The sequence below is a fragment of the Triturus cristatus genome, chromosome 6, assembly GCF_964204655.1.
Source record: "Triturus cristatus chromosome 6, aTriCri1.1, whole genome shotgun sequence".
NCBI classification, from domain to species: domain Eukaryota; kingdom Metazoa; phylum Chordata; class Amphibia; order Caudata; family Salamandridae; genus Triturus; species Triturus cristatus.
In genome coordinates, this window is record NC_140589.1 from 634,558,782 (window position 1) to 634,572,888 (window position 14,107).

Below are 14,107 nucleotides of genomic sequence, written 5' to 3' on the forward strand. Positions count from 1 at the left end.
GCCTCTAGATCAATTAACACCAGTGTGCTCCTTAGACGCCATGCCTGGCTACGCATTTCAGGCTTTAAGCCAGAGGTACAAACTACCATACTCAGTCAGCCATTCAACCAAGAACAACTATTTGGGCCAGCTGTAGACACTGGCCTTGAAAAAATAAAAAAGGACACCGAGACTGCTAAGTCCATGGGTGCATTACAGTCTCCACAAACGTGTGGCTCCTTTCGGTGCTCCTTCTACAGAGGAGCCTCCAAAAAAATGGGTGCAGACACCACGTCTACATTTAAAACCACTACACAAACATCTCCCATTAAAGGTTATTTCAGAGGCGGATACAGAGGGAACAACAATAAAGGACGAGGTCAAGGTAATAACAACACTCGCACCTCCCCTGCCACAAAGCAGTGACTTTCCTCCGCTCCCCCCAGACCATTCCACTCCAGTCGGGGGCAGACTAACACAGTTCCTACCTGTCTGGAATTCCATCACAACAGACAAGTGGGTAAGACAAACTATCCAGTATGGTTACTGCCTGGAACTTACAGCTACCCCTCCACACATACCACCCAAACAGCGTCCAATGTCTGCAGACCATCTTACGCTCCTCAAACAAGAGGTTCTCTCACTGCTTCAAAAGCATGCAATAGAGCCAGTTCCCTTAGAGCATCAAGGAACAGGAGTATACTCACTGTTCTTCCTAATCCCCAAAAAGGACAGGACTCTAAGACCAATACTCTACCTCAGACCCCTGAATCTCTATATACACTCAGATAATTTCCATATGATCACTCTTCAACAAGTGCTCCCACTGCTGCAACAAGGAGATTTCCTTGCCACACTAGATCTCAAGGACGCATACTTCCACATTCCCATGCATCCTGCTCACAGAAAGTACCTAAGGTTTGTGGTGGACAGACCGCACTACCAGTTCAAAGTCCTTCCATTCTGGGTAACAACCGTGCCCAGAGTATTCACAAAATGTCTTGCAGTAGTAGCAGCACATCTCAGAAGACAACAAATTCATGTTTTCCCATATCTAGATGACTGGCTAGTACAAGCCAAGTCATTAGACCAATGTGTTCTACACACTCACCAAACCATCCAACTATTACACAACTTGGGGTTCACTATCAACTATCCCAAGTCTCATCTCCAACCCTCTCATATACACCAATATCTAGGAGCTACCATAAACACCTCCACAACCCTAGCATATCCCAGTCCAGCCCGTATACAAGCTCTTATCACAAAATTTCAAAACCAACACTCTCTTCCAGCCAGAGTGTTCATGCAGCTCATAGGCATGATGGCGTCTTGCATCTTCGTTGTGCCTTATACAAGACTTCAAATGCGTCCCGTACAGGAATGTCTAGCACATCAATGGAACCAAGCTCACGGACAACTCACAGATCTGGTGTTGGTGGACAGCCGCACACATCGCTCTCTGCAGTGGTGGAACATAAACTTGTCCAAAGGGCGGCCGTTCCTAGAGCCTCTTCCACAGAAAGTGCTGACATCAGACGCATCACTCACAGAATGGGGAGCCCATCTCCTCGGACACACCACTCAGGGCAAATGGGCCACTCAACAGAAAGTGCTCCATATCAATTACCTAGAACTACTAGCTGTATTCCTAGCACTAAAATCCTTCCAACTACATGTACAGAACAAGGCTGTCCTCATCCGGACGGACAACATGACAGCCATGTATTGCATACAAAAACAAGGAGGCACACATTCTCTGCAGCTGTCCCACCTCGCACTGAACATTTGGAGATGTGCCATTCCTCAGAACAAATACCTACTTGCAGAACACCTTCCAGGGGTTCACAATCAGATAGCCGATCTGTTAAGTCGACAGACACAACAGATCCACAAATTGGAATTACATCCCTAAGTTCTACTACCCTTTTTCCAAAAATGGGGCCAACCAGACATAGATCCGTTCGCCACACACGAAAACGCAAAATGCCCAACCTTCGCCGCCAGGCTTTCCCACCCGCAGTCAAAGGGCAATGTGATATGGATGAACTGGTCAGGCAGATTTGCGTATGCTTTTCCGCCTTTCCCACTAATTCCACTAGTAGTACGCAAGCTCAGGCAGCAGTCTCTCAAACTGATCCTAGTAGCTCGCACATGGGTACGCCAGCCGTGGTTCACAACACTACTAGAACTCTCTCTAGTTCCACACCAAAAACTGCATCTCTCCCCGTCCTTAATAACCCAGAACCATGGAGAGATCGGGCATCCAGATCCAAGTGAACTGAATCTGGTGATCTGGCTCCTGAAGTCCTAGAGTTCGGTTACCTTAACCTGCCACCAGACTGCATGAACATTATAAAAGAAGCCAGAAGACCTACTGCTAGAGCGTGCTATGCTGCAAAATGGAAAAGATTTGCCATTTACTGCACTAACAATGATATACACCCACTGGATGCATCCATCCAGAACATCATTTGCTGCTTACTACACTTGCATAGATGTAATTTAGCATACTCATCCATACGTCTCCACCTAGCAGCATTAGCAGCTTACTTACAAAATCGACAGCACTTGTCACTCTTTAGAGTCCCTGCGATCAAAGCCTTCATGGAAGGACTTAAAAGAATGATTCCTCCCAGATTACCACCCTCTCCAGTGTGGAATCTGAACATTGTTCTTACTAGGCTCATGGGACCCCTATTTGAACCTCTACATAAATGCGAACTACAGTTCCTCACGTGGAAAGTAGCTTTCCTTATCGAAATCACATCCCTCAGAAGGGTGAGTGAGATCCAGGCTTTAACCATACAAGAACCATTCTTACAATTACATCGTAACAAAGTGGTTCTTAGGACAAATCCTAAATTCCTTCCAAAAGTCATATCTCCTTTTCATCTTAACCAATCAGTAGAGTTACCAGTGTTCTTTTCAAACCCGGACTCTGTAGCAGAAAGAGCTCTCCACACCTTAGATGTTAAAAGAGCCCTTCTTTACTACATTGATAGAACTAAATCTTTCCGCAAAACAATTGTTTGTCGCTTTCTCTCCACCACATAAGGGCAACCCCATCTCCAAATCTGGGATTGCTAGGTGGATAGTTAAATGTATCCAAATATGCTACCAGAAAGCTAAACACACGCTAACAGTGCCCCCTAGAGCGCATTCCACACGCAAACTATGGGCTCCATGGCATTCTTAGGGAACATTCCCTTAGAAGATATTTGTAAAGGCAGCCACATGGTCTACAACACACACCTTCACTAAACACTATTGTGTTGACGTACAAGCAAAGCAACAAGCTTCTGTTGGCCAAGCTGTCCTTAAAACTTTATTTGAAACTGCTGCAACCGACACAGGTGACCACCACTAGGGGAGATACTGTTATATAGTCTATGCAAGTGTGTGATCTGCACCTCATATGCCTCGAACGGAATATGCTACTTACCAGTATGCATCTGTTCTTGGCATGTAGAGCTGCAGATCCACACACGCCCAGCCACCTCCCCGGGACCTGTATCTGTTCCAGCTTTATCTTACTTAGATATCACACATGGACATCTTTCTCTTCTACTAACTCCCATCATTTCCCATCATGGCGAAAAACAATGTAACGATGGAGTTGATGCCCATGTGCACTATCGTCCAAGGGAGGAGTCACCTATCTCGTGACTACAAAGACTTCTTCCAAGACAACAACAACGTGCAAGCATCCGAGCCCAACACCAGATGGCGATCTATGCTAGTGTGTGGATCTGCAGCTCTACATGCCAAGAACAGCTGCATACTGGTAAGTAGCATATTCCTTAGCCTCCTTTTTGACTGTGTAGCAAGAGAGTTTAGAATTTATTTTTCTTCATTGTGTGCAAGATCTTTATTTCTCCCAAGGTCTGAAGACCTTCTGAAGCATTGCTATTGCTATTCTCAAAGTGCTGCAAACGCTAATGCTAAGAATAAATCCAGGTCTACCCTGTCCCTTTATGAGATCATGAGCACAACGTTCAGGTTATTTCTGGTCCTGTGTCCCTCCATGCATTTTTCCCAAGATATTGTGCAAAAACAGTGTGCTTGGGCCTTATTGGATAGATCACCATTCCTGCAGTGCTTGTGCCTCATTAGAACACCATTCCTGCAGTGAGAGCAGTATATGATGTGTGCTTAAAGGTGAACTACCCAGGTGAGAAAAGGTCTTTCTGTAACAGCCTATTGCTAGTCATGCTCTTAGTTTGATACATCAGGCCGTTCTGCATTGAAGAGAAGGCTGTTTTAGGATTAATGTCATTGATATGTTTTCCCTAGGACACAGTCATGACTGAGGTTCTGTGCTTAACCAGGGTGCACAGGACAGTGTCTTCCGCACATCTAATACTACCTCAGCCCCCAACTAATGTATGTAGTATCAAAGGATGCCAACTCATATGATTTATTTGTTCATTTCTAAGCCTGCCTCAAGACAGTCTCAGATTTAAGTGCATAACCAAATCTTTCAAGGGCAAGAACAACAAACATCAAGAATTGGAAGAAACATAATTTTTCGTTTGAATCCAGCCCCAAGGGTCTTCACCTAATTCCTGATCTTTGATCAACCTTTTTTGCTTTTGGCAGCACATGTTGATCATTAACTAGATACTACTGTCACTAGTAGGCGATTGTAAGCATAGTTTACATTATTACCCTGCCTCCTTGGGGTTGAGGGGTTTTCCTATGACTTGATATAATTGCCTAAACATACTGCCATGTATGTATTTCCACTGAATTCTACCAATATACTTCCTGGGATGCCTTCTCACAAATGAGAGTTGAACCCCACTTTTTCCTCAGTGGAGATTTCCCACTGATGAGGATAGAAACTCTTTGAAGTCATTTTCTGTATAGCAGAGTTTAATTAAAATTCTTGTGGCATTCTTCACGAATGGAAAAAGATGATATAGCTTCTGACTTTCAGGGTGACCTGAGTATCCATCACGTTGCAATGTTGACTCATTGAAGTACAGGTTTATTCTTCATGGCAAAGTAGTGCTTCATAGGGGTCACAAAAGAAACGCTGAGTGCGTCTTCATTCTGTGAATATCACTTCTTCTGGCCTGTGATTAATGTTGAGTTTATATGTGAGGGGCAAATCGGATCTAATGAGCCTTCAGCATGGGTGCCTCTGATGTAATGAGGCCTTCCTACTTTGGCTCTGCAAACTGGGCCAAGTACAATGCCTTCAGCTTTTGACTCCCATAGTCGCGATGGCAAGCAGTTACAGGCTTCTCAGGGAGGTAGTGTGGCATTACTCAGGCTCTGGGCTCAACAGTCACACAACAGTGCAGTAACTGATTGTTCACCGCAGTGCTTTACATTCAATAAAAAAATACATTAATGCACACTAGAATGCAAAACTACAAACGCAATATATGCAAGGTACAAATTAGATTCCTGGATGCTGTGGTCAGGCTGCGCTTCAATCTATCTATCCCCAGTTCTCCCTTTTTCTGAGCTAGGCATTTCTCCCCTAGGATTGAGGCAATAGCTTTATTGTGGCTCAGATGCAGATCTATCGTAAGTTGCACTCAGTCTCTCACAGTTCAGTCGCTCAGTTCTTGAACTGAGTCTGTCTCTACACGTGTGCACTCATTCTCGCTTCTGGGTGGGGAAAAAAGTGCAGACTTGCAACTCCATTGGGGTCTTCTCATTGACTGCATGTGATCACCCTGTTGCTGCAAATATGAAATGACTGTATTCAACAGTCTCGCATGCAAGAAAGGCGACCTTCCAGAAGACTTGATGACCCATTCGGATCAGTTGGGTAGATGCTTCCGGGTCGGTGAAGCCCTACATGGGCTGATCTTCTCTGGGTAGTGCGGCCAGGAGCAGGCCAAACTTTGACTGGTGGATTGGCCATACATAGGCCAATCTCCGACTGGTCGTGTGGCCACACTCTGAACAATTTTCTCTGAGCAACATGAGTGCGCACTGGCTTAACTTCTTCTGGGCAATGCGCTTAGTTCAGGCTATGCTTCATCTGGCACTACAGATTAGTATTGGCTTGCTTCTCTTGACATTACAGATCAGTTCAAGCCACGCAGGGCTTGGATTCAAGCCCGACAGGGCTTCAGTGATCTTTAGATTGAGTTGTCACAGTTCCCACCAAGAACTGCTACTGGAGAGACTGTTAACCACTGACAATGGGGTGCATAGCTCACTCTCTGCAGTCATCCTCTTCAAGAAGCCACACCAACTCTAGGGTGACGCTGCACCTTCCTCTTCCTAGAGAGTACCACCTCCTATGGCTTGGCAGGCTCCTTCCCTATCTCAGCAGGCAGACTGACTTTTATGGTCAGGTATACTGATCTTCTAGGAAGTCATAGTCTCAGATGATGTTCACACCTCGGTGAAGTTGATTGTCAGGCAGGCACCAGCTTTGGGTGCACATCAGTCCTCTGAGTACTCTGTGGAGAAATCCATACCTTGGTTATAGAAGACCTCGATCAACATGTAGGGTATTAGGGTCCCCCTCTTGTATAATAACAGCAGTTGGAAGCTGTGTATCCACTGTCTGCGCTTTCAGAATGGGTTTGAAATAGGTCTCCTTTCAAGTGTCCTCTCCAGGTTGCTCTTCAGACACAGCCTTTATGTAGAGTGAAGCTTCTCACAGCAGGGGTGTCTCCAGCATAGAGCACCTTAAATACTGGTTCACGCAGGGTACACACGCAAACAAATACAATATGCACTTAGTGCTAGGTGTCTGGTAAGCACAGAGAAGTGAAACTTTACATGAATGGGCCAGAGGGCCTTTAGTCTAGTGACGCAGGTTAAAATTGGTCTGACCACAACTATGGTTTCACAAAATATGGCATGCTGCCACCACTGCTGTATGTGCTAAACCCATGACTGGCACAGTAGCCCACTGTCTTGTCAATGAGGGTACATTTGGTGTGCCCCTCGGGATCACAGGACAGGTCCAGGACCTCAGTCATTTTAAGGGACAGGCATGGGCCACTGCACAACTTCTAGATTATTGTGATTCCGAGGCTAGATTCACAAACCAGGATACAACATATATGGTTACTTAGGACAGGGGAACATGACTGTACGTCATGCAAGGGACATTCCTGTCCCAACAATGCAAAGTTGATGCTTGGCGCACGTAAAGACTACAACCCTATGAAAGTTATTTTGAAACGTCTTCTGATCTAACAAAATAAAGCCCTGTTGAGGTCTGGTTTTAGACCTGGCATTCTTGGTGTGGTTCCCCCCAACGTTTTTCTTTTAGACCCCCTGTTTTGCTGACTTTGTTTTTGCCGGCCTTAGAGCTATGCATACTTTACAACTGCTAACCAGTGCTAAAGTGCTTGTGCTCTCTCCTTAAAACATTTTAAGATTGGCTTATACCTAACTGGCATATTTAATTTACTTGTAATTCCTTAGCAAAGTGTGCAGTACCTGTTCACAGGAACTCTAAATTAAATGCTACAAGTGAGCCTGCCACACTGATTGATTGTGCCATCCTCTTAAGTGGCATATTAAACATGTCTGAGGCCTCCCATTGCAGCCTGTGTGTGTGCAGTGTGAAACTGTCATTAGGTCACAGGTAAAACCCTGGACAGCCAGAGGGCAGGGGGAAATGCATTTTAAAAGTAGGACATGTTATTTTAAGTTTTACATGTCCTAGTAATGAAAAACTCTTAAAATCATTTTTCACTACTGTAAGACCTACTGCTCCCATTGGATAACATTGGAGTTACCTTATTACATTTAATAAGCTGTAATTTCCAAATAGGAGCAAATTCCTAGTTCATGTTTGGTGTCATTGTAATTGCAATGAAAAACCCAAACTTATTGTGAGGTCTGATTTTAAATTATAATTTTGAAAATGCCACTTGATCTCCAAGAACAGTGTGATTAAACAACACAGTAGCAAGAAGAAGACTTATTTTACATGATTTCATTTAATCGGACTGTTTTGAGTACATTGTAAACTGCATATTATATTTGGTTTACTGTTTTAGGAAGTGTCTCCAGTAATGTATAATAAGACACAATAAGTCGACTACACTCAGTTTTGATTAATACTGGTAGTGCGCCCCCTGTCTAGAACATTTAGTTCTGGTCTCTATTTCATTTTGAATTGGTGGCAGGGTGGAACCACCACAGGGGATGCACACCAAATTAGAACACACCCAGTATAATTTGGTTTAGTAGTAAGCAAGAGTTTATATTGAGTGCACGCCAGCTGTTTCAATTTACTTTTCTTTTAGAAAGTTGGCATTTTTCGGCCTTAGCCATTTAGTGCCTGCAGCCTGTCTCTGGGTCACATGACTTATGGGTAGTTGACAGTTGGGTTTTGTGTATTCCTCCTAGACAGCCACACACAATAGGGAGTGTAGGTGTGCATGGATGGGAAGGTAGGAGCAGGGCACAGCACCCGTTAAACTTGAATAAGCTGTGTCCTGCCTCCACAGAAAGGGCTGCTTACCCCCCTGTAGTTAGTCTGGAGCCAGGACCAGAATGGGAGGTCACCTGCGCACTTCAAAGGCATGCCTCTAGAAGCTTCTCCCCACTTCAAAAGGCACAACTGGGTATACATACTGGACATCAGGCACCAACTCTTCCGTGCTCTTCTGGAGCTGTGGATACTTGGCCAGGAAGAAGGACTTCTGTGCTGCTGAACGGCTTCTCTGAAGGACCGATGCCCTGCTGTGCTGACCTGCCCTCTTGCCTTTGTGATAAGGACTAGATCTGCATCTCTTGAACCCAGAACCCTAGAGTGACTCCAAGTGCTAGTTGGCAGGCCTCCTGATCTGAAACCACAGGACACAACGGGCTTCTAACAACTTTGCCATTGGACTCTGCCATCTGAGAATCTACCCTGCCAAGTAGTGCTACCCCAGTCCTGGACCTCTGGAAGTGGGTATAAGGTGCTCTGCCACCCTCTGTGAATCCAAAAAGCACAATCAATGGATGGGATGCTGAACAATGTCAAACACTCACCCCCAGTACAGCGATCTGGGCCTAAATCCATCATCATTTTGCTCACCATGCCATTCCAGTTTGAACCCAGACTTAAGAAAATAAGTCTTGACACTGCTCCTCATCCGAACAGTCCAGCCTGAACTGCCAGGCCAGGTCCTCCCGGACCTGAATCAAGCATACTAGAACTGGTTTTGAAGTATCAACCCTCATCAGCCAGGATAGCTTTACTCCAGTGGCATGGTGAGCACGGAACCCCCTTCTGTGCATACCCTTCCCACTTAGGGCGACTATAGCAACACCAAAAGATGGACAGAATGCTTGAACATACTGATAACGGATGGTAGAGTGAAGGAGGAGGGTGAACCTCTCCTCGACCTCACTTCTTCCAATTAGCAGGATGGGTCTGTAGAGGGTATCAGCTTCTTCCCTACCGTGACCCATGTAACTACAGAGAGACTGCTGCCAGTTGTTAGGCATTTTGCCTCTCTCTTCTCCCTTATCCCAGGACTTAGTACATGGTTTACCCATGATATTGATACTGGGGACAGCATGCCTGTGAAGAATAAAATCTACAGGCTGTCTGATAAGGTGAGAGCCAGCATTAAGAAGTAGGTCTCCAAGATGCTGGAGTTAGGGGTTCTGTAGCCCTCAAACAGCTCTTGATCCAGCCCAGTGGTAGTGGGCCCCAAGCCTGCTTCTTCAGGTGCTATCCCAGGGCTTAGGTTCTGTGTGGATTACCGGTGGCTCAATGCTGTCACAAAGACTGCCATTCACCCCATTCCCAGAGCTAATGAGCTCATAGATGGTTGGGAGCAGCCAAGTTCCTCAGCACATTCGACTTGATGCCTGGATACTGGCAGATTGCCTTAACTGAAGAGGGCAACGACAGTTCTGTGTTCTGTACTGCAGAGGGTCACTTCCAGTTCCGGGTAATGCCCTTCGGATTGAAGAACACGCCTACCACCTTCCAGAGATTGGTCAACCAGACCCTGGCTTGTTTGGAGAATTTCAGTGCAGCCTATCTAGACGACACTGCGGTCTTCAGTTCTAGCTGGGATGATCAATTGTGCCACCTCTGGGAAGTGCTTCAGCCCTCCAGAGGGCAGGCCGGATTATCAGGGCCAGAAAGTGCCAGATAGGCCAGGATTCAGTGGTCTTACTGTGTCACCAAGAGTAAAGAGGCAAGGTGGAGCCCTTCCGGGCCAAAATCAAACCATCCTGGCTTAGGGACCCACCTAAACCCAGACAGAGGTAAGTCTTTTTAGGCCTAACAGATTATTACAGGAGATTTGTCAATAAGTATGGCACCATTATGGCTTCTAAGAAGCAGCTAAGACAGGTGATCTGGATGGAGGCGTGGCAGAACACTTTGGACACCCTGAAGGAGGCCATGTGCACAGCACCCGTGCTCAAGACTCCAGAAGTCTCAAAATAATTCATTGTCCGTACAGATGCCTCTGAGCATGGCATAGGGGCCATTCTCTCACAGCTGAACAAAGATGGCCTGTATCATCCTGTAGCCTTCATTAGTAGGAGGTTACTACCCCGGGAACATAGGTGGAGTGCAATAGAGAGGGAAGCCTTTGCAGTGGTCTGTGCACTGAAGACGCTGTGACCATACCTGTTTGGTGCTCACTTCCGGGTTCAGACAGACCACAGACCCCTCAGATTGTTAATGCAGATGAGGGGTGAGAATCCCAAACTGTTGATGGTCCATCTCCCTACAGGGAATGGACTTTATGCTGGAACACGGTCCTGGAACAGATGCCACCACTGCTGATGGCCTCTCCAGGTTCGTCTCCCTTAGTGAAGAGAACTCCTTACGGGTTGGGCACTTATTCCCTTTCAGCTGGAGGCGACACAGGTTAGACCTGGCATCCTTAGTGTGGTTTTCACCCTAACTTTTTGTCTTCAGACCATCTGTTTTGCTGACTTCTTGTGTCGCTGGCCTTAGGACTCTGTGCATTTTGCCATGCAAACCAGTGCTAAAGTGCCCTCTTAAAACATGTTAAGATTGGCTTATATCATATGAATCAAATGTGCAGCTCCAATAATAATGGGAAGCAAGACCCACCTTGAGGGTTCATTCGCTGCTCAAAGGTCACGGAGTATCCTTTTGTAGGATGCAGGCACTCACCCACAGAGGTGGCATGCTTCATCAATGGGCTGTGCTCCTTGTTGGGTGGGCGCTGCAGTGCCCAAGAGGCCCCTCAGGCGTCCATTCCCCCAGCCCTACCCCCCTGGGATCGGCAGCAATTCATCAAGACCACAATGGTTCCTCCAAAAATCTCCTTGGTGAACCCAATAAATACAGCTGTGTGACGCATTTTCAAATCGAATTCTCGCAATGCTCTGTAAATCAGAATTTAAAGTACTTTGTTCAGCGGGCCTCACTGGGTCGCTGTAGCCGGCCAGCGTGCCGTTAGCCTGAACTTGTGACTTTTTCCCGATCCGGCGCAACCTGATATCCACAGTTGCCACTTTGTGCTTTTTGGCGCTATTTTCACTAAAATCTTTAAAATTGCATGTTCCCGTTTCTACTGATTGGATATTTGTCGGTTTGGTGTTTTATTTATTAAAAATCACTACTTTTTTTTTTTTAACTTGGTGTTGGATCCATTTTGTGTGGTGTTTTTCATATTATTATTATTTGAAGTGTTGCACAAAATCTTCACACATTGCCTCTGAGTTAAGCCTGGTTGCTCTGTGTCAAGCTGCCACATGGTTGAGCACAGGTTAATTTAGGATTGTGATTGCTGCTTGACCAAGGCTCACATCCCAGTCAACCAACAACCCAATTTCTTACACCTGCAGGTAGGCTTTTCTCATTATTCATAAGGTTGCCTGAATACCCTTTTAATTAGGTATTTCTCTTTGTCAATGCTGCAAAACGTCTGTTGTGGTACACCTAGTCATTCCACCAATAATGTAAAGTTGCAAAGGGTTAATGCAACTGAAATGTAGTTTTTTTTTTACACACATGTAACTATGCGTTTATGCTAATGATGTGACTTTTTTTCAGAAAATTATGGAGCCAAATTGGAAATTTGTGGAAGGACTTCTGAAAAAATCTAGTAATGTGCAGGTACTTACTTCTTTAAAGGACAAAAGAAAAAGTCAATTATGAATTCGACTTGTAGGACATCATGTTCTCATTTTTTGTTATATTCATGATAATGATAATCAATGATGTTAATATTTGTTTATTGTGCAATCCATCAAAGTATTTTGGCTTTTTATTGGGATAAGTAATTTTGTATTTTTCCAGACTCTGACACCCATTTAGCTGCCTAGCCAGCATTAGACCGTTTGACCATCATGTAGTACATCTATTTTTTAAGCCAATATATTAATGCACTGAGCTAAGTTGCCTTTACCTTTTTGCTAGTTGTCAATAAAGTAACTAAAACACAGTTACTAAACAGTAGTCCAAATTGTAAGAAGGCATGAATTATTGACATTCTGTAACATTTGAATATTTGAAGACTGGCAAGAATGTGATAAGAATGAGTTTATTTTTAATAATAAAGTGTGTTGTACTTATAAACCTGAAAATGCAAGAATGTGGAAACTGCTTGTTCAAAAAGAGGACTGAAGCAAAAAAGCTTAGTAGTGGGAAATTAATGATCCAGATGTTGTAGAGTTGCGATGTGAGAAAGAGACAGTAGACCGAGCAAGTGGAAAGGTTACAGAAGTAGTGTTGGTTACTGAAAAAGAAAAAGGCAAAAGCACAGTGGCCAGAGAAAATGAGGCCTTATAGGCGCAGGGGTATGAATCCTAAGATGCGGTGGAGAGAATACTTCAAACATACAACATTCATAGAATATACAGCAAACATGAAGATGTAAGTAAGAGACCTCAGACAGGTGAGCCAGTAGGGAAAAGTCAAAGGATTGGGGATGGAGCAAGAAAGGGGCTAAGGATGTGTAACAGCAGGTATCTTGCTCAACCTTTAACTCATACAGACTCACAAACTCGTTCTCACACTAAGACACATTCTCCTCTTTTTTTTTTTTTTCTTTCTCTCTCTAGCATCCTTGTGTTGACTGTATGGAACCTACTTTTTGCGGGACTGTACTTTCCCAATGCTTTTAAATTAATCAAAAAAACAGATCTATGTTAAGTAAAAACTCATGATGGCAGGATCCAGTTTCAAATTAGCAAACATATTGTGATTTTATCTTGCACACAGAACCAGCCTTATGAGCACTTGAACACATGTTGCCGTGTTTGTGACGACCAACTCCATAGAAGCACACGTCTGATTGTAGAATACACTAGTTAAATAATATACAGTACCAACATGAATCAAGTAACTTTTCCTGGTGCTGCAAAAAAGACGAATTATGCGATCAGAAAATATATCATAATTATTGAAAGGCACATCAAAACTGTATTTAACCCATTGCTTAGTGCTCAACTCCTAATAAGATATGTTACTAGAAAGGGAAGCTACTGACCAGATCAAACAATGGTCAAGTGGATCCCAGAATTTGATTAGTTGCTTTCCTTTTTGTCAAAGGAGCCAGGAGACACATCTCCCTTGGAGTGTCATGCAATGTTAATGTACACAAAGAGATCTTATGTAATGATACTGGTGTTCAAGTCCACACAGAGGTGGAATGTGATCACAGCAGAATCTTAATCTCTAGATAGATGGTGTATTTAACTGTGATTAAAGTCCTCACAAAGATAGTATTGGATTATGTTGATAATCAATGCCCCACAGAGATACTGTGTGATTATAGGGGTGTTCAAGTCAATACAAGAGCAATGTCTGAAAATAATCATGTTCATGTCCCACACAGATAGTGTGTGATTATAGGTAAGTGTGTGATTATAGGTATTTTGAAGATAAATACTTTCAAGTCCCATCAGAAATGGTGTGTAAATATGTTTAAGTCCAAATAGAAATGGGATGCGGTTTTAGGAATACTAAGTCCCCTCAGGATAGTGTGTGATGGAAATCATGGTAGTGTCCTCACAGAACTAGCGAGTAAAGATAGTGTTCAAGTCCTCACAGAGATAATGTGTATTGTTTGAAAATAGGTATATTCTCCACAGCGACAGTGTGTAGTAAAAATGTTCAAGTTCCTTCATAGATGCTGTGCGAATAAAGGCATATTCAACCCCCAAAAAGATGGTTTGTAAAGACAGTCATGTTAATGACCAC

General features: G+C 44.2%; 1 protein-coding gene across 1 annotated transcript in view; it reads left to right on the forward strand.

Moving 5' to 3' along the window:
- The window catches only part of MMS22L (MMS22 like, DNA repair protein), a 534,885-nt gene that overhangs the window by 190,452 nt on the left and 330,326 nt on the right, over window positions 1-14,107 (forward strand). The window contains exon 10 of the mRNA XM_085611124.1: window positions 11,957-12,019. Coding sequence (XP_085467250.1) covers window positions 11,957-12,019 — 63 coding nt within the window. The remainder of the gene's footprint in view (window positions 1-11,956; window positions 12,020-14,107) is intronic.